The sequence below is a fragment of the Miniopterus natalensis genome, chromosome 6 (genome assembly GCF_054644295.1).
Source record: "Miniopterus natalensis isolate mMinNat1 chromosome 6, mMinNat1.hap1, whole genome shotgun sequence".
Lineage (NCBI taxonomy): Eukaryota > Metazoa > Chordata > Mammalia > Chiroptera > Miniopteridae > Miniopterus > Miniopterus natalensis.
This window is the reverse complement of record NC_142086.1, coordinates 34671519-34696147: the sequence shown is the minus strand read 5'-3', so window position 1 is coordinate 34696147 and position 24629 is coordinate 34671519. Positions and strand designations below refer to the sequence as shown.

The following is a 24629-nucleotide window of genomic DNA, read 5'->3' as shown; positions in this document are numbered from 1 at the left end:
TAACTTGTCTGCAAGAGTTTTTTACTTCCAGTTTTCTCCCAAGTCTTTACTCCTGAAGGATAAAAATGTCTCTTTTAAAAAATATTTCGAGGGATGTTATTTACCCAATAATTCAAAGCTCACCTAATAGACAAGACAGGGGATAAAACTGATAAAATGATCCCATAGTCAGAGAATGGAGGTGGGGCGGGAAGAGTGGAAAGAAAAGAGCTCTTTGGAGAAACAGGAAGCAGAGGGAGACATTTGCTTATAAAAAGAGAAATCGGGCTAGAAACCGTCCGGTTAAAAGGAGAGACCTGCAGGCCTCCTGGGCACTGGCGGCCCCGCCTTCCTCGGAGCGGCCCTGGAAATGGCGAGCCCGAGCTCTCAAGGCAGCGGGAAGGTAAGCTTAGCTCGAATAGGATTCCTTTTCCCGCGGGTTCGCGTCTCAAAGCCTTTCTGCAGCTCGCGTATGTTCCCCTCTCGCCCTGAACCTTAATTTCTGGAGATAAGAAATCTCCACCTTGCATCCCCTCTTTGGGGGAGTGATTGGTTTTCTTCCACGTGATTGTGGCTCTGATCTTTGGGTGAGTAAAAGGGAGACTCAAAGGCTCTTTCCATAGTGCAGAGTGTGAGGTTTATTTTGCAGAAAGGCGTGCTGTGAGTGGACAAGATAAAAGTGGTAAAGAAGTGCAGAGCTACGGCAAAGAGAACGTGGGGAAGGGTAATGCGGAAAAACCCAGAAAGTGGAGTGACGATCAGTTAGCTTTCTTTCCTCCAGGAGTGAGATGTAATGTACTCTCACTGGCTTTGGGATCCACTGGGTTTCCAGACCGGGCTTGGGCCACCCTGGACTGGAGGGGAGGACAAGAGGCTTCCTGGGTATTTTCAGGGCTGCTGTACCAGGCTAGAGGACTGAATTGGCCCACATTAAGTGTACGGTTATGGGCCCGTCATATAGCTGCTTTGAGCCCCCATCTATCTCTAGAGTGGAGTAATATTTCCCCAGTCATGCCAATGCTTTTGTGAAGCTGACCATTGAATGTGTGTGAAAGTGCTTTGAAAAAGTGGCATACAAATGCAAAATCCCTATATGCAAGCGAGGAGATGGCGAGCACGAGGAAGCCGTTGAGATGATTTAAATAGGGAAAGGGGGTGGCCGCACCAGATCCCGCTTGGCTGCCGTAGGGGGCAAGTATTACAATCGGGCCGAAATGGAGTTTATTCACCGTTGGTCTTGAGAGGAAAAGCTAAATTGAGAGATTTACTCAAGCATGTGTTACTCTGAGGTATTGGTCATTTAATTTCTGAGACCCAGTTGCCCAATTTGTAAAATAGGGAAAGTAATAAATTACTACAAATATGCTATGAGGATTAAATGAGAAATACAGGAAGCATCTAGCACAGCGCATGTTTACTGTACAAAAACAATAAATGTTACTTCTTATCTGTGCACTTCATCTTCCCGTCATTAGGTCATTAAAGAGCATTGAGGGCCCAATCTGTGACGGGCACTGTGTATTACTGTGACTGCAACGGGGGTAAAACAGATACATGCTCCCCCCTCAGGCCCTGGGCTGAAATGAGGTCAGTAGGACCGGAGCTCAGAAAGCTCTTAAGCTGGAGTAGCCGGCAGGGGGCCACACTGCCTAGGAATGTGCAGGCTACACAATGGAAGTTTTGTCATTTACCAGAAAAGCAATGGTAAGCGATGGAAGTATTTTAAGGAAGGAGAGCAATCTGAAGAGTGGAATTAGAATGGATTTTGGAATAATAGGAGATTTTTGCATCTGTCAGTGAGAGTTATGATAGCTTGAATTGTGAATCATGTGATGGAAGATGGGAAGGTAGCAACACATTTCATACAGATTTAGGAGATAAAATGAAAGTATTTAGTGTTTTAGCTGTTGGAAAGAAAGGCCATGAGGAAAATGGTTTCCACAGACCCCTTCCATTTGTAAATGTTTTTGTCCATTTTCTCATTGTTTTTTCTTTTTAATCTAGTAAAGGGTCTACTAATTTACATCAGATTTGAGGAAATCTCAGGTCCTTATTCCATCCACCTTCTCAGTGTCTTACTCATTAGTTGTGAGTTGAAGGTAAGCAGTTTAATTGTATACATCAAATGAGAATTTGTGATTGACCCTTCCTTTTTCAGGATTTCTTTGAGGATAAATTAGATGAACAAAGTGTGATTCTCACGTTGGTTCCATTTAATGAGGAATGTAATGAACACCAAATGGAACCAAGTGTTTCTTCAACCTCAGAAGGCAAATTGACGACTCCTAGGACAAACAATAAAGGTAAGAGGACAAGGATTGCTCTAGGAAGCCCAGGAAAATTGATTTTTCTTTTCTATTCTTTGACCTTCCAAGTCCTAGCTTAAGTCTCACCTCAGTTGCCTGTGGTAAGAGATTTCTCAAACTCCCATGCTTGTCATTTGCTAAACACTATGTACTGCTTTGCTTTTAAGACCAAAATAAAATAATAAAAAAATAATCAGCGTGTGGAGTGCTTTGGATGGAGTGTAGTCTTATGGGGCAGCTAGATAGAAGCTAAAATTTCCAACCCATGAAGCTCAACCTTCTCTTCATTTTGGTTAATACATTCTTTTTTTTTTAATTTTATTTTTGTTTAAAATATTACAGATGTCCCTTTTTCTCCCCAATGACCCATTCCACCCCATCCCTTCCCCCTCCCCAGTCCCTCTCCCCACCATTGTCCGTGTCCTTGGGTTGTGCATATATGCTTGTTAATACATTCTTTACATACCTCTTACAAAGACTAATTTTTCCCCAGCTTTACTGAAATACTGACACATAACACTGTAATTTTAAGGTGTACAATGTGATGATTGGTACATGTATATGTTATAAAATGATTACCAGAATAAAGCTCACACAGTTAGTTTTTTTCACCCTGGTAAGAACACCTAAGATTTTACTCTCTTTTTTCTTAATTCTCACCTAAGGTTATGTTTTTATTGATTTCTAGAGAGAGAGGAAGGGAGAGGGGGGAGAGAGACATCGATCAATTGCTTCCTGTGTGCACTGGGACCAGGGATTGAACCTGCAACCTGGGTGTGTGCCCTGACCGGGAATGGAACCTGAGTGTAGGATGATGCTCCAACCAACTGAGCCACACTGGCAAGGGCAAGATTTACTATCTTAGCAACTTTCAAGCATACAATATACTATTGTTAACTATAGTCACCATGCTGTACATTAGATCCCCAGAACTTATTCATCTTATAACTGAAAATTTGTACCCTTCGATCAACATCTCCCCATTGCTCTCACCTCAAAACCTCTGGCAACCACCACTCTACTCTGTTTCTGTGAGTTCTGCTTTTTTTAAAATAAATATATCTTTATTGACTTCAGAGAGAGGAAAGGAGAGGGAGAGAGAGAGAGAGATAGAAACATCAATGATGAGAGAATCATTGACCGCCACCTCCTGCACTCCCCTGACGGTATCAAGCCCGCAATCCGGTCATGTGCCCTGACCAGGAATCAAACCCCGATGGCCTGGATCCTAGGTTGAAGCTCAACCACTGAGCCTTCCCTGGCCGGGCTAAGTTCTGATTTTTTAGAGTCCACATATAAGTGAGATCATATAGTATTTGGAAGATAAAATCAACATCTAATATTTTGCTGGGTGAGTAATTACTGATCAAATAGCTAGCATCTCTTAATATCATGACCCTATATGTCCTCAGTCCTTCATATAAAGGCATTGAATAAGTATTTCCAGAACTATTTTTTTTTCAGGGTCAATAATAAGGACTTAAAGATGAAGTAGATAATGACAAGTTACAGCCAAGTAGATTGAGCACAGGCAAAGTGCTGTAGAGAAAAATAGGGCAGCCTGATCACTGTTGGTTTGGGCGCTTTCTTTGATTTTTATAGGTCCAAAAGCTAGATTAGATATTTTGGAGGAGCAATCCAATGTAATGTTCTGTTCAGGTGGTGTTGATGGTCATAAAAACAAGTTGCTGTATGTAGTGTAAAAAGCATGGGATTTTTTTTTTTTTTTTTTAATAGTATCTTTTATTGATTTCAGAGAGGAAAGGAGAGGGAGAGAGACAGAAACATCAATGACGAGAGTCATTGACAGGCTGCCTCCTACACCCCCGACTGGGGATCGAGCCCGCAACCCGGGCATGTGTCCTGACCGGGAATCAAACCCCGGTCACCTGGATCCTAGGTCGACACTCAACCGCTGAGCCACGCCCGGCTGGGCAAGCATGGGAATTTGAATGTCAAACTTACATTTGAGACCCAAGTCTGCCAAGTCCTTTATTCTTATTCTGTTACCTTACCTGTAATACGAAGGAAAATATTTGGTACACATATGCACAAATTGGGCTGTAAGAAATAAGTGAGAACTTTGTAAAATTATAAAAGAATCTTACAAATTTTAAATTATTACTACTTTGGTTTCTTTCTATTCTCAGTTAATCTTCCTCAAACGAATGGACAATTCCAAGATCGCCCCAAACCAATCCTTCCCTTGCCGACCACTCTGCCATCAGTTCATAAAGTGCGTTTCGACACTTTGCAGAACTGGTGCCAACAACTGAATCTGAGCACTGATGGCAAGGTGAGTACCTTGGCGAGAATCTCTGCTGCTCAGAGCAGATATTGGAAACTTCGTCAATATATCAACTTGTACTTTTTCTCCCCTTCTTAATTTCCTTAGAAAATGGATGTTTATCTGAGGCTCAAGGAACATGCTTATTCTGAAGAAAAACAAGTGAGTGGGAACTATGGAGACAGTGTAAATGTGAGTTCTGACTGAATTTTCCCCCTTCCCCCAGGATCTCTGCATATGTTGTACCTCTAAGCAAGGTTTCTCAACCAAGGCTATTGACATTTTGAGCCAAATAATTTCTTTTTGTTTTGGGGGCTGCCCTCTGTATTTTAGGTTTTGTAGCAGACTAAACATCCCTGGTCTCTACCCACTAGATGTTGGTAGCAACCCCCCTGCCCCACAGTTTTAGCAATCGACTTCTCCCAGTTGAGAACCCTACTCTAAGGGAGCTAGCGTTCCTAAACCTTTCCCACGCTGACCCCCCTGGGTCAATGCATAAAGAATGATGACAATGACACAAGTCATCATGTCAGGAGCAGTTCACGAAAAACTCACCGTGAATCCCATTTGCAGAGTATTGCTGAAACACCACAGGAGGCCACACTGCAGTCATGTTCTGGGAAATGCAAGAGAGCAAGGAGTGAGAAAAGTCAGAAGAGTAAGAAGAGACAGGAATGGACCAATATAGTTGAAGTGACCAATACAGTTGAAGTGACAACTTCAGCTCAGGAGGCCATGTTGGCAGCGTGGTCAAGAATTGCTGCAAGAGCCGTGCAACCTAAGGCTGCGAATTCCTGTTCCATTCCTATTTCTGCTGAGAATTTTCTGCTGCAAACATCTGGTAAGATCAACGTTAAACAGTGAATACCATTCCAGGGAAAGAAGGTTAACATTTATATTAGTCCAATGCTGAAAAGTAGTACAAGGAAAACAGTTAGTTAAAATATCTGTAGATTGAATATTAGGTTCATAGAGGACTTTTGATTGATAGTCAGCTTTTGCCTGGATGAATTTCTAAGCCAGGTAATTGAGTTGTGACCCTTTCAAATCACTAAGCAGAGTGCAAGGAGGGAAGAAAGCATAATCTTGTAATGTGGTCAGCCACAGCCAAAGGTCTTCAGCTTTTTCTCTCCTTTCCCTCAAGGCTTTCTTCATAGCATGGTGAGTAAGAGTGTGGGGATTTGAACAGCCCTGGTTCAAGTTCTTGTCTAACGACTTCCTTGGTATGTGGCATTGGCAAGTCACTCAGCGTAAACCCCGGTATCCTGATTTATAAAATAAAGATTACATCTATTCAGTCTCATAGAATGATTGGGAGATTTTTGGGATACAACTTGGTACATTAAAAGCAGGCAATAATAATCAAAATGTTTGGGGGCCCTCTCCTCTTAAGAAATCTTGAAAATAACTTAGCTGTGACTTCCAACTCTTCCTCCTTGATATTTTGTTTTCATCTCTGTTAGCAAACCCTAGCTCAGGTCAACACAAAGTGACCCTTGTCCTTTTTGCTTGAGTTATTTTCCTCTCCAACTCATTTCCAAAAGTGTTCTGGATCCTCTTTTTATCCAGGGCTGACTTGTATATAGGAATGTGCATTGTTTGTTACACAAGAAACCCAGCCAAAAGGAAGGCAGAAGCTGAGATCGGCCCATTGTCTGCTCTCCAAGCTGCACTCCCTCCTGTGAAAAGGAATGGGCCCCCTTTGCTAATTTCCAAAAGTGCCTTCCAGCCACCAAGCTGTCTCTGAAGGACTGTTTACCCAAAGATGACACCTCTAATTTTCGTTAATGTGCCATATGACCTAGTAGCATCTGATACTAATTCATCCTTTTAGTATCTTTCCATTTAGCAGTTATTAAGCACCTATGATCCAGGAACGTGCCTAGTTATTGGATATCTAGTGCTAAACATAATCTATTGTTTTACAGTCTGACTGGGGAATTTTTATGAATATTTAAGCTCACAGTGCCTGCTTCTTTCTCTGTTTCAGACACTTGATATTTTACCTTGTTTTTTTTCTTAAATATCCATCTCCCCAATTAGATTGTTCCTTGGGCTTTTAAACAAAGATCCTTTTTCCTGTTTTTATATTTGAAGCAGTACAATGTAGTAGCTAGACAAATGTGTTGTGAATCAGAATACCTGGATCCGTGTCTTGGTTCGGGGAAAATTATTTAGCACTGCAAGCTTCAGTTACCTCACCCATAAATAAAAAAAGTAAATAGAAGGTAAATATTAATAATGTTCTTAATAAATGTATGAATACATGTAAACCACTTAGCAATATTCTGGACACAAAGCAAGCATTTCTAAAACTTAATTGTTATTATTCCTAATGTTATATAATTTGTGAAGTTAGATTATCATGTCTTTTGGTCTACATTTTTCATGATTTTCATTCAGTTGATCCATCAACAGAATATAAGAGCAAAGTCAAGAGTGATATGCTGAGAGGTTGAATGGAGTTGAATTACTTGATCTTAGTTGTTTATATTTGTTTCTCTTTCCTCTCCAGGTGTCAGGTGGTGTGTGGTCCATGGCAGACCTCTCTTGGCAGACAAAATGGGTTGGGTTCGCCTGCAGTTCCGTGCAGGTCATGCCTGGGTGCCTGACACTCCCACGAAGATGATCTCTCTCTTACTGTTACCAGCCTGCACTTTCCCATCTCCAGACCTAGAAGATAATATGTTATGCCCTGAATGTGTTAAGAGGTAACTTAAATATTTTTCTATATGGTACATAAAAAAGTAGATGTCTAAATGGGTTTCTGAACAGCTTAGTAGGAGAAAACAGAAGGTAAACATACTGTTCTATTAATTTGTTTTATAGATCAGGCAAAGATAGGAAGGAAAAAGAACTTGGTGTAGTGGATTAAACCTCAGATAAATGTGGCTTCTTAGCAATCTTAAAGTATCTGACAAGTTAGAATATTAATTGCCTCAATTTTAGAGACCTGTTTTAAGAAAAAACAGACTTCTTAACATGTCAGATATTTAGCTGTGGATAAGAAAAATGAGTATGGCAAAATCCATATAGCATGCTGAAATGAAAAGAGATGCTCTGAAAATATATGGGTAGTATATATAATATGGGTAGTATATATATTGAGATAGCTTAGAGAAACTTCAGAAAGGATTACCTGTACTGAGGAAGACCTTATCGGTTGGAAAATAATAATTTGAACATTTTGGTACTGGGAATAGCCCATATAAATACCTGGAAATAAAAGAGCATGACATACTTAAAAATTGCAAATAGGTCAATATGATTGAAGCTTGTATTGACATAAGTCTAGGTAAGGGGAAAGTAGACCACTGACAGGTTTCTATCTGCAATAAAGGTCTCATATTATCTTGTGAGTCATAATTTCTCAGTTACTTTTGGGACATAGATTCCCTTGAGAATATAATGATAGTTATACACCCACTGTTCAGGAAAATATACACTGGACATACACAAGCAATGCTTTAGATTTTCTATAGACTATAGACCTCCTAATGGTCACCCATTAGTAACAGCTTTTGCTGATGGAATTGGGTGGAGGTGATGTGAGGTGTGGGTATGGAGGGAAGCTAAGGTTTTTTCTTTTTAAGTGGATTGAAATCCTGAAGCAGAAACTAGGTTGCAGGGTAAATAAGAGATTACTATAATAATTCTGATAAAACATAATTTATGACCTTGGCAAAGAATTTAAAGAGGAATGGGACAAATTTAAGAGATGTAGGAGTAAAAGGAATAAAGTGCTATCTTATTAGATGGAGGAAAGGTAGAAATCTGTCCAGTTTAGTGGGAAGAATGTGATACCTGGGAGATGCTTGACATGGGTCTAGAAGCCTGAGATATAAGTATGGGTTACAGGGAAATATTTTTGGGAGTCATTAGCATTTAAATTGTACATGAGAGTATATAGGAATTAACAGGGACGTAGGAAAGAACTCTAAAAATCAATATATTGATGGCAGGTGAGCAAGGAGAGTTGGAAGTACAGTTAGAAGCTGGGAAATAAGTGAGAAAAAGGAGCAGTGGGCAGAGTTTCTGGAGGAAGTGGTTGGCAGTGAGATGGACATGTAAGATTATGGATAATGCAGTGCTGTTTTTTTTTTTTTTTAATTGATCTTAGAGGAAGGGAGGGCGGGGAGAGAGAAACAGTGTTGAGAGAAGCATCCATCGGTTGCTTCCCGCACATGCCCTCGGATCTGAAGCCCTGGCTGGGAATCAAACCCACCACCCTTAGGTGCGTGGGATGACTCTCCAACCAACTGAGCCACACTGACCAGGGCTGCAGTGCCACTGAGAATTTCAGTTTAGTCCATAATTGGTGGCCTTTCTGAGAGTAGGTTGAGACGGCCAGTAGAAGCAGGTTTGTGACAGTGACAAGTTAGGGTAGAGCAGGAGAAGGACAGGACAGGGCATATTGATAATTACAACCTGAGTGATAAGGAGGAGATAGCAGTTAGTTGAAATTAGTAATATCAAGGGAGCTTCCTTCTTTCCTCTTTTTTTTCTTTGTCTTTTTTAATGGGAAAACCATGAGCATGTGTGAACAGAAAGGGATGGGGGAGAAACTGGGAAAGGAAGGGAGAGTATAAAGTTAAAGAAGTGGAACCAACTGTGTACAGAATGTGAGGCTTGATATATATATATATATATTTTTTTTTAGAGTTTATGCCCCCCATTGGTTCTCAACCAGCGGCACCTTTTATTTTTTTATTTTATTTTTTAAAATTTTATTTTTGTTTAAAATATTACAGATGTCCCTTTTTCTCCCCAATGACCCCTTCCATCCCATCCCTTCCCCCTCCCCAGTCCCTCTCCCCACCATTGTCCGTGTCCTTGGGTTGTGCATATATGCATATAAATTCTTTGGTTACTCTCTCCCCCTCCACCCCCAAGGCTTGATATCTTGTTTCTTTATTTACCACATAAAATTCTTTCACCTACCAATCAATTTGTATATATTGATTGAGAGAGGAAGGGAGAGGGAAAGGGAAACATCAATAAGAGTCATTGATGGCTGCCTCCTGCACGCCCCTGCTGGGGATCGAGCCCAAAACCTGGGCATGTGCCCTGACCAGGAACCGAACCATGATCTCCCGGATCCTAGGTTGATGCTCAACCGCAGAGCCACGCTGGGCTAGGCTCACCTACCATTCTTAGGGGAGGTTGAGGGTGTGGAACTCCAGAAGTGGATTCCTTGTTTTATTGGTCATTTCCAAGAGGTTGATATGGAATGATTATCTTATTCTAAGTTTTAAAAAATTCTTTTCTAACTTGTTTTATAGGAATAAAAGGATGATGGAAAGATTAGTTAAAGTGAGGAAGAAAAAGCAACCTGGTTTGGATACTCTCAATAAAGAATAAATGGTGGAGAGCTCACAGCTCAATTAACTTGTATCTTGATGATTGCTGATTTGGACATTCTCAGTGTTGCCTGATGCCTTGAATACAGATGTGAATGTCGATTCTGTACTTGAGATTTGCCCAAAAAGTGACAGCCACCGCTGCTTCAGGTACTTAGCTATATAGAATATAATTTGGCTTTGTTTTAATTAATAGATTTTTTTTTAGCAGTTTTAGGCTTTCCGAAAATTGAGCAGAAAGTAAGAGTTCCCAAATTCTGCCCCCTCCCCCGCAACCCCCATTTCCCCTACTACCAACACCCTGCACCAGAATGGTAAATTTGTTGAACTTACATTGACCCATCATTATCACTTAAAGCTCATAATTGACATTAGGGTTCACTCTTTGTGTCTTACATTCCGTGGGTTTCGACAACTGTAATGAGATGCATCCACCACTATAGAGCCACACAAAATAGCTTCACTGCCCTAAAAATTCTGTACTCTATTTGGCACTCCCTGCTCCCAGTCCCTGACCCACTGATATTTTAACTGTAACCGTAGCTTTGCCTTTTCCAAAATGTCGTACAGTTGGAATTATACAGTAGCCTTTTCATATTGACTTCTTTCACAGCAATATGCATTTAACGTTCTTCCATGTCTTTTCATGGTTTGATAACCCACTTTTTGGCACTAAATATTCCACCGTCTGGATGTGCTAGAATTTGTTTAACCATTCACATATTGAAGGCAATCTTGGTTGCTTCCAAATTTTGGTGATTATGAATAAAATGGCTTGTGTTCAGGTTTTTGTGGACATGTATTTTCAACTTATGGTTATATAGCAAAGAGCATGATTTTGGGATCTTACATTAAGAGTGATTCTTTTTATAAGAAACTGCCAAACTGTCTTCCAAAATTGGCTGTACCGTTCTGCATTCCCAACCAGCGATGAATGAGAGTTTGTATAGCTCCATGTCCTCACCAGCATATGGTGTTGTCAGTGATTAGGATTTTAGCCATTCTAACAGGTGTGTAATGGTATTTCATTGTTTTAATTTGCAATTGTTTAATTACAAATGATGTGATTTTAATATGCTTTGTCATTTGTATATCTTTGCTGACTTGTCTGTTCAGGTGTTTTGCCCATTTGTTTTTCACTTGGCTGTTTGTTTTGTTAAGTTACTTTTAAGGTTAGTAATCTTTTATAATCTATTTAATTTTTTTATTGACTTTTAGAGATAGAGAAGAGGCAGGGAGAGAAAGAGAAACATTGATTTATTGTTTCACTTGTTTATGCATTCATTGATTTTTTTTTTTTTTTTTTTGTATGTGCCCTAACCAGGAATTGAACCTTGACATCTGGATGATGCTCTAATCAACTGAGCTACTCGGCCAGGGCTTAAGTTTTAAGAGTTCTTTTTATATTTTGAGTGACATTCCTTTATCAGATAAGTCATTTGTAAATATTTTTCCTAGTCTTTGGCTTGTCCTCTCATTCCATTGATTAATTGGTATATTTAGATCGTTGATATTTAAAACAATTGATAGAGATGGATTGCAATATTTTTTATTGCCCTCATTTTTCAGTTCCTTTTTGTCTTCTCTTTCCCTTTTCTCATTTTAATTGAAGCATTTTATTAGCTGTTAATAAAATGAATACCCATTAATAGAATTAAAAAACCACATCTGGACGCAAGGGGAAAAAGCATTTAACAAAATCCAACCCCAATATTGAATACACAAAGAATAGAATGGAGCTCCGGCTGGGTAGCTCAGTTGCTGGGGCGTCATCCTGTACTCCAAAAAGTGGGTTTGATTCCCTGGTCAGGGCACATATCTAGGTTGGGGGTTCCATCCCTGGCCGGGCATGTACAGGGGGCACTGATTGATGTTTCTCTCTCACATCAATGTTTCTCGCATGAAAAAAAAAAAAAAAAGTCAATTTAAAAAAATCCTCACCTGGTCAGCATGGCTCAGCGGTTGAGCATCAACCTAGGATCCAGGAGGTCTCAGTTCAGTTCCTGGTCAGGGCACTGCCCGGGTTTCGGGCTCGATCCCCAGTGGGGGGCGTGCAGGAGGCAGCTGGTCAGTGACGACTCTCATCACTGATGTTTCTATCTCTCTCTCTCCCTCTCCCTTCCTCTCTCTGAAATCAATAAAGACATTAAAAATAAAAATTAAAAATAAACATGCTTGGGTGAGGATTAAAAAAAAAAGACTAAAATAGAACAGCCGCAACACGATAAAGGTCACATGTGAAAAGCCCACAGCTAACACACTGAGCGGTGAGAGGCTGAAATTTCTCCCCCTGAAGTCAGGAACAAGACATGCCCATTTTTACCACTACTATTCGAGATGGTACTGGAAGTTGTAGCCACAGAAGTTAGGCAAGAAAAAGAAATAAAGGTCATCTAAATTGGAAATTTGCAAGTAAAACTGTCTACACAGATGCTATGACATAGAAAACTTGAGTAATTCTTCAAAAAACTGTTAGAACTAATTAACAAATACAACAGTTTTGCAGAGTATATAAATCACAAAATCAGTTGTATATGCTAGCAATGATCTGACAAAATTAAAATGATTTCATTTCCAATAGCATCAAAAATAGCATGTAATACTATTAAAGGAATAAACTTTAAGAAATTACAAGACATGTACACTGAAGACTGCAAAGCATCGCTGAGAGAAATTATCCCTTAGTTCATACGTATGGTAAACATGAATTTCAATGTAGAAACACTCTTCTATTTTTCTAGCTTATACAATTTATTATATTTCCAAAATTTTGAAGCAAAGAAAGGTTGAAAAAATAGCAGGTTTTCAACTTATCATTTCTCCCACATTTGAAAAATCTTTCCCATTTGATTTTTATTGGTTACCCTGCCACGAAGAGTAAGCAGACACATTCTTTGCCCCTAAATGCTTTACCATGCACCCTCTAAGAATAAGGACATTATAATCAGTGTCATTATCAAAACTAAAAAATAAGCATTTTATAATAGCATCTAATATCTAGTTCATATTCAAATATGATTAATTGTCCTTAAAATATGTTTTGTACTTGTAAAAATCCAGGATTCAGCAGTTTCAGGTAAAAATCCAGGATTCAACAGTTTCAGGCATTTAATTGATTATAATATTTTTCTAGTTCATTTTAATCAAGGATCTTTTTTTATATCTTTGAGGGAATAGGTCAGTTTTCTTGTACATTATACCAAATTCTGGATTGTTTTCTCATGGTGTTCTTTGACTAATTCTCTATAAACTCAAAAGTAAAACTAGAGACTTGATTAGATTCAGCTAAAACATTTTTTAGACCAATATTTTAGCCCTGCCTGGCGTGGCTCAGCGGTTGAGCGTTGACCTACGATCCAGGCGATTGGGGTTCGATTCCCGGTCAGGGCACATGCCCGGGTTGTGGGCTCGATCAATGACTCATCATTGATGTTTCTATCTCTCTCCTCCTTTCCTCTCTCTGAAACCAATAAAGATGTATTTTAAAAAAAGGAAGAATACTTATACATGAGATTAACAACATATTTCATTGCATGAGAAGGTACATAATTCAGATTGAGTCATATTAAAAATGCTATGACTTTCTTACAGTGATGACCACCTTCTCCAAGGTCTAAGTGCAGTTTTCACTTTGAAATTTATAACTTTGTAGGGTGCTGAGTTTGACACCATGTAATTATCTTGTCCACCACCTTTTTAAAAATTTAATTTCTTCCCCCCCCCCATCACCATTTACCTCCTCTATACTCTCTTCCAACAGCCCTTCACCCAACGAATCTTAGAATCCAATGGTCATTCATGCCTGAATCAATTATTACATCGAGGGTTGCAAACTATCAGTCTTTATTCATTTTTTAACATTCTGTAAAGGAACACTCTTTTTTTAGAGTACCATTGTGGCCTCATGAATCTAAAATACTTTTAAAATTAATTGATTTTTAAAGAAAGAATAATTTATTGATTTTTAGAGAGGAAGGAAGGGAGAAGAGAGAAACATTGTGAGAGCACAACATCGATCAGGTGTCTCCTGCATGTCCCCTACTGGGGATCGAGCCAGCAACCTGGGCACATGCCCTGACCAGAAATCAACCAGCAATGTCTCTGCACAGGACGATGCCCCACCAACTGATCCACACTGGCGAGGGCAAATTAATTGATTTTTTTAATTTAAAAATTGACTTTAAGTTTACCTTTTAGTTGTGTGTTATGACCAATTAATATCATCATGCATTAAAATATTCTATGTAAAATTGTATTACATGAGTTTATCATTTTTTCACATACTGACTTACTTAGTTTTATAATATAAATTATACTGGTTTCATTAAGAAAGTTTGGAAATGTTTTCTTTTATTCCCTGGAATAAGGTGTATAAAAAGAATTATTTAGCACTTGAAAATCTGTGGTATTATGTGAAAACATCTAAGCAAAGATGTGTGCTAAGGGGAAGAAGTATATGATCATCTTTTTAATTTCTTTAATCACTATTGGTTTATTCAAGCTTTCTATTTACATTTATGCTACAGTTTCATCTTGTATTTGTCCAGAACTTTTTCTTCCAAGTTTTCAAAGTTAACTTATCACTATATTTTTTGTCTGCTATGTCAGTAGTTAATTCTTCTCTTACATTCTATATTTTGTTTATTTTATTTTTCTCTTTTTCAGTCTTACTAGCGATTTATTCATCTTACTAGTTTTTCTGAAGACCATTGCCCACATAGGGATCTTCAGGGATCAGACTTCAGGGAAGCGTAGGGTACAGGATTTGGGGGAGCAACTGTGGGATTACCACTAATAAAAGGGAAGGAAGAAAGCAAGATTGAAGAGAGAAACCAGACTGTGATGCAAGTTGAACAGAGTAAAAGCCTTGGTCAACCTCTGGAGGAAGTTCTGGAGCTAAAATGTCAGGGTCGTTTCACCTTGGGTCAAAAGTTTGTGCACTATACTCTAGCCAAGTTAGTCTCTGGTCCTGGGGTGCTTGGGGAAGACCAAGGCCTGGGGCAAGGATATTTGTCTTCAACTAAGGGTGGTACTCTCCCGGGGCCCAAAGCTGGAGGCTTTCTGCTGATAACATTGTTTTCTTAGCAGGGGCATCCGGGCATTCCCTGTCCAAGTCCACTACAACTGATTTCTGGTTTAGATCACTGCCTTGCTGTTTTGTTTTCAATTTCCTTAATATCTTTTTATTTTCAATTTATCTTTATTGTTGAAAATATTATAGATGTCCTCTTTTTTCCTCATTGACCCCTTCTACCCCACCCCCACCCCCTTTCCCCACCCCAGGCCTTCACCACACTACTGTCTGTGTCCGTGGGTTATGCATATAAGCTTGTAAGTTCTTTGATTAATCTCTCCCACACACTCCCCCCTCTCCTTCCTTACCCCTGAGATTCCTCAGTCTGTTCCATGCTTCTTTGTCTCTGGATCTATTTTGTTCGTCAGTTTATTTTGTTCTTTAGATTCCACATATGAGTAAGATCATGTGGTACTTGTGTTTCTCTGACTGGCTTATTTTACTTAGCATTATTTCCTTCCTCCGTTGGTTCTTTGAATTTATTCAGTGGTTCTTTTTTTAGCTTGAGTTGTAATTTTCCTTAAGTTCTTGGCTCATGTATATTTAATCCTTCTGTTTTCTGTTTTTGTTTTTTAATGGAACACTTCACAAAATTGTGCGGCATCATTGCTCAGGGGCCATGATAATTTTCTATGTGTTGTTCCAGTTTTAGTGTATGTGCTGCCAAAGTGAGCACAATCCTGTTTTCTTTTTCTTTTTTTTTAAATATATCTTTATTGATTTCAGAGAGAGGAAGGGAGAGGGAGAGAGAGAGAAACATCAATGATGAGAGAGTCATTGATCGGCTGCCTCCCTCATGCCCCCCACTGGGGATCGAGCCCGCAACCCGGGCATGTGACCTGACCAGGAATTGAACCCTGATCACCTGAATCCTTGGTCGACGCTCAACCACTGAGGCATGCCCGGCTTGGCAATCCTGTTTTCTGACCAGTGTTTTTAAAGCTAGAAGTTTCGCCCGGCCGGGTATGGCTCAGCTGTTGAGCATCCACCTAGGATCCAGGAGGTCGTGCTTCGATTCCCGGTCAGGGCACATGCCCGGGTTGCGGGCTCGATCCCCAGTGGGGGGCGTGCAGGAGGCAGCCCATCAATGACTCATTGATATTTCTATCGCTCTATCCCTCTCCCTTCCTCTAAGAATCAATAAAAACATTTGAAAAAGGAATGAACTTAGCTGCCTGTAATTTCTCATATGTGTCCTCCTCTCTGGAGGGAGGGAAAGAGGGGAGGGAAGGGAAGGGAGGCGTTATGGTCCCAAGTAAGCACTTAATTTCACCCTTTACACTTTTATTACTTACATTTCAAACTCTACAAGCTTGAGAATATGAGTGTTTGTGACCTGCAATATATTTTGTAGAATTAAAGTGAGGCTACCTTGAACTCAGGCTATTGATGGCTAACGGCTCAGCTGTCCATCAGTGTTTTATAGGGGCCCAGACTGAGGGAGAGAGACAGAAAGATCAAATGGCACTTGAAAGCCTTCCCGGAGAGTGCTCAGTTGGGCTCTCAGGGCAAAACAGATTAGGGCAAAGTGCTACGAGGTCCGTCTTAAATGTGTCACAGATGAGTGTGGCTTCAGAGTTGTAATATTAATCTATAATACTAAGCATGCAGCAGTCAGGAGGAGATATCAACTTGATGGAAACACTCCTTACCTATTTATCATCTATTGTACGAAGGCAATTAGTGGATATATGGCCAACATTACAAACTTGAAAGTGATTTTATTTTTTTACTTGGAAGTTACTTCAGAATGTAAAAAAGACTTTCTTAAAAGCCCACAGGCACATCCCTGTTAGCAAAAAAAACCTTGTTGAAACTCTACATGTTGCCAAGTTAAGGTTTATGCATAATTTTAAAACTTAATCTGGTCCAGCCGGTGTGGCTCGGTCGAGCGTCGTCCCACGCACCTAGAGGTGATCACTTCGAGCCCCGATCAGGATACATGTCTGGGTTGTGGGCTCAATCCCCAGCAGAGGGTGTGCAGGAGGCAGCCAAACTATGTTCCTCCCTCGTTGATGTTCCTATCTCTTAAAAAAAAAAATCTTACCCTTCAAGTTAGACAATGGTATATGAGCTAAGGAAATGTACAGTTGTCTACTCACTGCATATTCATGTGTCATTGGGACACCTCACTATTCCCATCATCGCTGTTGAAGATTAGGATCTCCCATGCCTGTCTTTAGCCTCTATGAATTTTAAAGATACAGTGAAAAGAATATTAATGTTGGAATTAAAGCAGTGGGCAAATTTTAGTTTCACCACTTGACAGCTAGGAATCCATCAGTAAAAGGACAGTGAGGTTTCTTACCAGACTGGTTGTTTTGTGAGAGAATGCCTATAAAACTCCTCACAGAAAACAGGTCTTTTTTCTTTTTCTTTGTTTTCTTTTTTAATATATCTTTATTGATTTCAGAGAGAAGAGAGGGAAAGAGATGGAAACATCAATGATGAGAGTCATTCATCGGCTGCCTCCTGATGCCCCCAACCAGGGATTGAGCCCTGCAACCTGGGCATGTGCCCTGACTGGGAATCAAGCCACTATCTGGATCCTAGGTCGATGCTCAATTGCTGGGCCACACCTGGCCAGGCAGAAAACAGATCTTTCCTAAAAGGTAGCTATTGTTATTTTTAGTAGACAGGAGAAAGTGTGAAAAAGGAAGGAGAACCTGTGCCCTTATTAAGCAGGAACCTTGGGAAATTATGAAGCAGGACCTGAGATAGCATTTTGTACCTTCCATGGAAATTTCCTCCAAAATGTCCTGATTGTCAGTCTTGAGCTTTCTTCCTTGCTTAACTCTCCTGCTTGAAGTCTCTATCTCTGCCACTCTCTTAATAGGAAGTTCATGTCTGTTCATAATCTGTTATTTTCAATTTTATTTTTCAGATTTCCTAGTGGAAATTTTCTACTCCAGACTGGCAGTAGAGAAGATTTTTTTTCTTCTCCACTTCTAGGCTGTAGTTCCTGCTGTCCTCCCACCTTGCCCTGTCATCTCCACTCACCTTTCCCTGCCTGTTCCATCCCCTCCAATAAAAACACCAAACAGCAAAGCCCTCCTCACATAAGAGTTGAGAGTTGCCTCTCTTGTTTCTGAATTCTTATTGTATATACTGCGTTTTGTTGTAATTTAGCTTTGCATTAAGAGTATCCCTTGTCTTTTCAATAAGAATGTTTCCTCAAGGCAGTGATTGTACTGTTCGAGTTCTTGGTGTCCAACCAAGATGCTAATATCTGTAATTTATGTTCCTTAGAGAATTCTGTAAAAGGAGTCTGTGGGTTCAATTACCCCTTCACTGATAATTTTGATAATGCCTCTAAAGAATTAGAACTTATCCAAAAACCATATGAGTCTGTGGTTCCCTCAGCTATTTCTGCCTCAAATACTATTTTCTCCACGTAATTATTTCACTGTAAATCATTCTATTTCAGGAGCGCCCTCTATTGGGCAAGCAGCTGTTATGTTAGATAAGCTATCTGAAATTTCAACATAGTAATTTCTCAATACCAAAGTTTCAGTCTATAGGCAAATACAAGATGCTTAGAGCAATGATGCAACCCTAATGTAAATTAGTAGTGTTCCCCCCCCTTCTAATCCCACTATGCCCCGATGGCTCTTGATGACTTTTTAAATAGAACACTGTTCAAATCATGTCTTTGAAACACATGGATTCCTATCCTTGTTTAATTTTCTTGGCTTCAAAATTTGACTCAAGTAAAGCCAGGATTCCATTCTTACACTGCACTTTTAGTCCCCTAAGACTGTGTAGTCAATTAAGTTATCCTTCCAAGAGTGCTAAATACTCATTAACATTATTAATCACTCTAAACATACCAGTGGTCTGATTTCTCTGGGGAATGCATGAACTGCTTTTCAGTGTTTTTCATATCAGGTCTACTACAAAAAACCTTTCCTAGGGCCATATCCTTCTGCTCTGTTTTCAAATATGCCAACATTAAGTTTCCTGTTGATGGAATGGCAATTTTGTATTTTAGATATAGTTTATGGCTTCATAAATCACTTGAGACCCAACATCTGTATATATTTCCCTTTTGTTTGTTTTTTATTAGAGAGAGAGAAACATTGGTGTGAGAAACACTTATTGGGCACCTCCCATATGTTCCCCAAATGGGGAGTGAACTTGCAACCTAGGTATGTGCCCTGACCAGGTCTTGAACCTATGACCTTTCGGTGATCAAAATCAAGCCCCAACCAACTGAACCACCTGGCCAGGGTTATGGTTCCCTTTTTTAAAAGAAGATATTTTAATCATAACAGCATAGAAATGTTCAGTAACTAGAACTAGATTGAGTCAGAAAATAAGATTCACCACTGCTAATAGCAAATACTCATATAGTCCTTCATATCACCCCTATTTTACTAATAAGAAAACTGAAGCTCAGACAAGTTAAAGTAGTTGAACCTAGGTCACCCAGCTATAAATGATAGACCCACAATTCATACCCCAAGGCGTTATGGGCCCAAATTTATTTCAATTAAAAATTATGCTGGAAGAGAGTATATCTGTGAGATAAGTCACTGAAATTAAGATACGGCCACAATTTAGCATGTATTGAGTTTATCTAGTATTGAGGTTTTCAGTGTAACCTGCCTCATCCTTTGAGCAGAGACTTGATTTTGATATGCCAGTTGACCGTGCTAGGTATTAAGTTTCTAGTACCCTTAACTAGAGGCAAAGTTGAATAATTTTATGTCTCCTCCACACTCAACATCTAATTAGCACAAGTCTTCCCATTTCTCACTCTAATGCTCTAATTCAGACCTTGGGCTATGCAGAGTTTTATAGATAATTTATTTTTTGACATCTAATTTCTGTACAGTACTTGTTTATTATATTAGTTTAGGAGATTATGGTAATCACAGCAGCTTGTTATTCATTGTCCTTCTATAACAGTGTTTAAATTATTACAGTTGTAATAATATTTAGCCTCTAAGACAGACTGAGGTGGATAAACACGTACCTGCCACCACTCCACTGCCAGGACTACCATCTCTGCCTGCACTGTGAACAGCGCACATTTATGCGGCATTTGGTTGGAGTGAGGCGGTGTTCTAAGCACTTCACGTGTATTAACTTATTTAGTCTATAGGGTGTCCCTGAAAGAACATGCAAGAAACTGGTCGTTGTGGCTCCTCTCAAAGGAGAGTCTAGGGCAACTGGGGCTTGGCCTAGGGAATTAGTTTTTACCGTACCCTTTTATACTGGTGTGAAATGAATATACACATTGTATTAAGTTTAATATTAAAATAATTTGAATGTAAGAATCACTTCATTAATATTAAAATAATGTGAAAATAAACATGGAATACAGCTAAGTAGAAAAACAGCATGCATTCATGTACACTATGGCTTCAGATATTTTAAAAGAAATATGACTAACACTGAAGAGTACAGCTCAAATCTCCTTTCAAGGAAGGACTCACGGCCCAACGACAAGGAGAGCGGTTACCTGAGAGCTTCCAACTGGGCAGTCCAGCCGAGGTCATTCTTTCTCCCTTGCTCTCTGTTAATGGCTGAGTGAGGTAGTGGAACAAGGGCCAGACCACTTCTGCCCAATGTGGACTCCTCTAATCTTTGCTCCAGAACTTCTCCCTGGGCTGAGGGTGACTTTGTCAGGTCTGCATGGCAGTCTAACATCTCCCTCTGCCTAATCCTGTGTTTACCTCTTTTTTCCCCCCCTCAAGTTTTCCTCCACAATAGCCATTTGCATTCCTAATTCAGTCTCAGTTCCTGCTTCCCAAAGAACTGGAGCAGCATGTACATCCATGAATTTGCAGAGAAAGAAAAATTCTCTTCTACCCTCGGAGGATTTCTGGGTGGGCCTAAGAATGAAACTGACATTAGACAGGAACAGGAGAAAAGCATACAGGTTTGTTAATTTTTTGCAAGTATATGGGGGCCTTCATAAGAGAACGAAGACCTAAAGAAGTGACCAGAGCAGAAAGCTTTTATACCTTTTAGACAAAACTATTTTTGTGAAGCCCAGCTGGCGTGGCTCAGTGGTTTAGCATTGACCTATGAACCAGGAGGTCACAGTTCGATTTCCGGTGAGGGCACATGCCCAGGCTCAATCCCCAGTAGGGGGCGTGCAGGAGGCAGCCAGTCAATGACTCATCATTGAAGTTTCTCTCGGAACTCAATAAAAAGATATTTTAAAAAAAGAAAAGAAAAGGTAGGTCAGAGCCCTTCCTGCATGTACTGTTTCTCAAGAGTCCGCTTATGCCAAAGTGGTGTATTTAGGGGGAGGCATGTCCTGAACTCCTTTGAGGATAAGAATAGGATTGGAAAAAATGTAGGTGATTCCTCTCTTTCCTTAAAATGTTACTTTATCTTTTTTTCTTTTGGCAATTGTTATTTTAATCATGCATCTGTAGAGTTTAAATGCATGCATGTAGTTTAACTGCATATACATAAAGAATCAATCAGTCCCAAAGACTTGCTAAGATCAGAAGTCTCTAGTCCTTCATTTTTCTTTCCTTACAGGCCAACATTTTCAGTGCTTTAAGTTGGCCATTCCAATAAGTTCTCAGCAGTGGAATTACTGGGTCATTCCCCCAATATTTTAAATACCATTGTATCATAATATTGGTTAGGTCAGTATTTAATATTTATATTATGACTATGAAAATGCCATTCACAACATAATCATGTAGAAAAGTATAATTTTTTTTATGCCATTTTCTCTTTTATGCCATTTTCTGTTTTTCCTAAAGTTAATTTTTCTTGGGCAGTTGTTTTTTTTTTAATTGGTGGCATTTCTGTGGTCTTGGCAAGTCGGTATGGAATAATGACTAGAAGAAAGTCTCTGGAGTCGCATTGCCTGGGTTTTATCCCCTGTGCCAACTGCATGACTGAACTAGCTAGTTCTTCAGCTTTGCCTTCCTTTTCTGTAAAATGGGGACAATACATAATATTCATTAAGTAAGGGTCATATTCAAAGTGTTAGATTGTCTGTTCACACAGTAAGCATATCCTCAATGTTACCTATTATTACTAAATTCAACCCCACCACTTCCATTTGCCTGAGTCTGTTAATGTTAGCTCGCAGCAGGGAGTCTGTCAACGTCACCTTCGGGAACTCTCAGGTTCTTCCAACCTGCCCCACACGGGTGTTCGCCCTCTCCACCCAGGATGGACAGGGCCAACTCTTATTCAGAATTTTCTTTTATCTTCATCTTCCTTTGCTCCTTGTTTTGATATGTCTTCCAGACTCCACGTCTCCCCTTTTGTTGGTTTATGCTGGTATTTTATTTTATTTTTTTATTTTATTTTATTTTATTTTAAATATATCTTTATTGATTTCAGAGAGAGGAAAGGAGAGGGAGAGAGAGGGATAGAAACATCAATGATGAGAAAGTCATTGATTGGCTGCAGCCCACAACCCGGGCACGTGCCCTGACCGGGAATCGAACCCCGATCTCCTGGATCCTAGGTCAACGCTCAACCGCTGAGCCATGCCTGGCCGGGCTATGCTGGTATTTTAATGAACCATATCTACAGCTTCCTGAGAAAGAGTATTTTGGAAAGTAAGTTTTTAAAAGGAAATTGCGTGCCTCAAAATGTCTGTACTCTTGTCTGCCCTTACACTAATTAAATGGTTGGTTGGATATGGAATTCAAAAATCTAAGTAATTTGTTTCCAGAACTGAGAATGTTTCTTTCATTGTCTTCTTGTTTTCAGTAGCACTGTTGAGAGGTCTAAAGCTATTCTAACTTGTGACCCTTAACTATGACCACGTTCTCCACTTCTGTAGAATATTATAGGTCCTTGTCTTTGACTCTTGATAGTCTGAAATTTCATGATGTGTTTAAATTAAAATAAAAATTGTGGGTTCCTTTATTCTTTGAAATAAAACTCACTTTATGCACTATTCTTCTTGTTTTTTTTGTTTGTTTTTCTTACTGAGACCTCAGCTTATCAGCTGTCCAAGCTAGAAGATCTGTCTCACAAAGCACAATATGCAGAAATGGCAATGTGCTCTTAGGGCAACACATTATACACAGTAAATATGTGCAGTTATTTATATATTAATCATAATTCAGCAAAGCTGTTTAAAAATTTAGGGATTCGGGGTTGACTAGGTTAAACGTAGTTTGTCAATGTTTCTGTCTTGAATGTGACAGCCTCTGCATAAGGACTAGAAGTGCCTACGCAGCCTTTTTTGTTATTGCTTGCTTTGTATTTGGATTACAGTAGTCCCTTCCCTGTAGTTTTGCTTTTCATGGTTTTAGTTACTTGCCATTAACCACAGTCCAAAAATATTAAATGGGAAATTCCAGAAGTGGGCAATTCATAAGTTTAAATTGCATGCCAATCTCAGAAGCTCTGATGAAATCTCAGGTGTCCTGCTCCCACCCGCCCATCCCTTTGTCCTATGTCTCCACGCTGTGTAAGCTACTAGGCCATTGGTCACTTAGCAGCCCCCCCCCCCCCCCGGTTATCAGATTGGCTGTTGCAGTATGTGCTGTGTCCAACTCACCCTTATTTTCTTCATGATGGCTCCTAAACAAGGGCAGTGATACTGAGAACTCAGATATGCCAGAGAAGCTGTAATGTGTTTCCTTTAATTGAAAAGGTAAAAAGTTCTTGATTTAATAGGGAAAGCAAACAATCATCTGCTGAGGTTGTTAAGATTTATGGTAAGAATGAATCTTCTATCTGCAAATTGTGAAGAAGGAAAAAGAAATTCATTCTAATTTTGCTGTCGCACCTCAAACTGCAAGAGTCCTGGCCCCAATGAGTGGTAAGTACTTAGTTAAGATGGAAAAGGCATTAAATTTGTGAATGAAAGACATGAACAAAAAACGTTTTCTGATTGATGGCAACGTGTTGTGGTAGAAAGCATGGAGTCCACAGGAAGACTTCAGCAAGGGATCCCCTGAAATGAGTGACATCAAGCCATTTACTGAAAGTAGGGTTTGGTTGCACAGTTTCAGGAATACGCACAAGAAGGGTGAGCACAGTACAGTAAGACATTTGAGAGATACCACGTTTTCATAACTTACTACAGTATATCGTAATTGTTTTATTATTACTTATGGTTGCTAATCTCTTACTGTGTCTAATACATAAACTTTATCCTCAGTATATATGTATAGGGAAAACATAGTAGATAGAGGGTTTGGTATTATCTGCAGTTTCAGGCATCCATGGGGGGGGTCTTGGAAGTGTCCACCACAAATAAGTGGAGACCAAGATATGTTCAATCTGCATTTTCATGGAAATTAATGTTTTGAAATCATTTGTCTATTTAGTTACATTCACTTATCAAGGTATGCATTAACTGCAGATAATTTCAATAAACTGAGGTTGCTGCTATCTAGCATAATGAGGTAGCTAAAAATGTCAACCTGAATATTGAATATTAGTATAGCTCTTTCTAAAAATAAAAATGTAAATATAATTCTAATATTTTCTTCCAACACTATTGGATTGTTTTGCTCACATTCAGGGCTAAACACCTCATGTTGAATATGAGTATGCTAGAATATGCCCTTCTTTCGGCATATAATTATTGTGAATTTCCCCAAAAGTACAATATTCCTGATATGTGTATGTTGTTATGTTTTTAAAAAACTTTCTCAAACTGTTACATGTTTTGTCTC

The 24629-nt window shown here is 39.5% G+C and overlaps 1 protein-coding gene and 1 non-coding gene across 2 annotated transcripts; one reads left to right on the top strand and one right to left on the bottom strand.

Annotated features, from left to right (window-relative positions):
* Positions 1–349: 349 nt before the first annotated feature.
* Positions 350–10254, top strand: DPPA2 (developmental pluripotency associated 2). Its single transcript, XM_016212504.2, has 7 exons — positions 350–382; positions 2138–2282; positions 4436–4581; positions 4681–4734; positions 5146–5413; positions 7088–7283; positions 9855–10254. The coding sequence occupies exons 1-7, from the start codon at positions 350–352 to the stop codon at positions 9931–9933; spliced, it is 921 nt and encodes a 306-aa protein (XP_016067990.1). The 3' UTR covers positions 9934–10254.
* A 5321-nt stretch (positions 10255–15575) lies between these two features.
* On the bottom strand, positions 15576–15682 carry LOC148092880 (U6 spliceosomal RNA). The gene has a single exon (XR_015714732.1). It is a non-coding gene; the product is annotated as a U6 spliceosomal RNA (small nuclear RNA).
* Between the last annotated feature and the right edge of the window lie 8947 nt (positions 15683–24629).

Excerpts from the sequence above, each read along its gene's own strand:
- DPPA2 (XM_016212504.2), top strand. The coding sequence starts at position 350 with ATGGCGAGCCCGAGCTCTCAAGGCAGCGGGAAG. Across the intron at positions 4,582-4,680 it reads ATCTGAGCACTGATGGCAAG|AAAATGGATGTTTATCTGAG; the intron begins GTGAGTACCTTG and ends TAATTTCCTTAG. Across the intron at positions 5,414-7,087 it reads TTTTCTGCTGCAAACATCTG|GTGTCAGGTGGTGTGTGGTC; the intron begins GTAAGATCAACG and ends TTTCCTCTCCAG.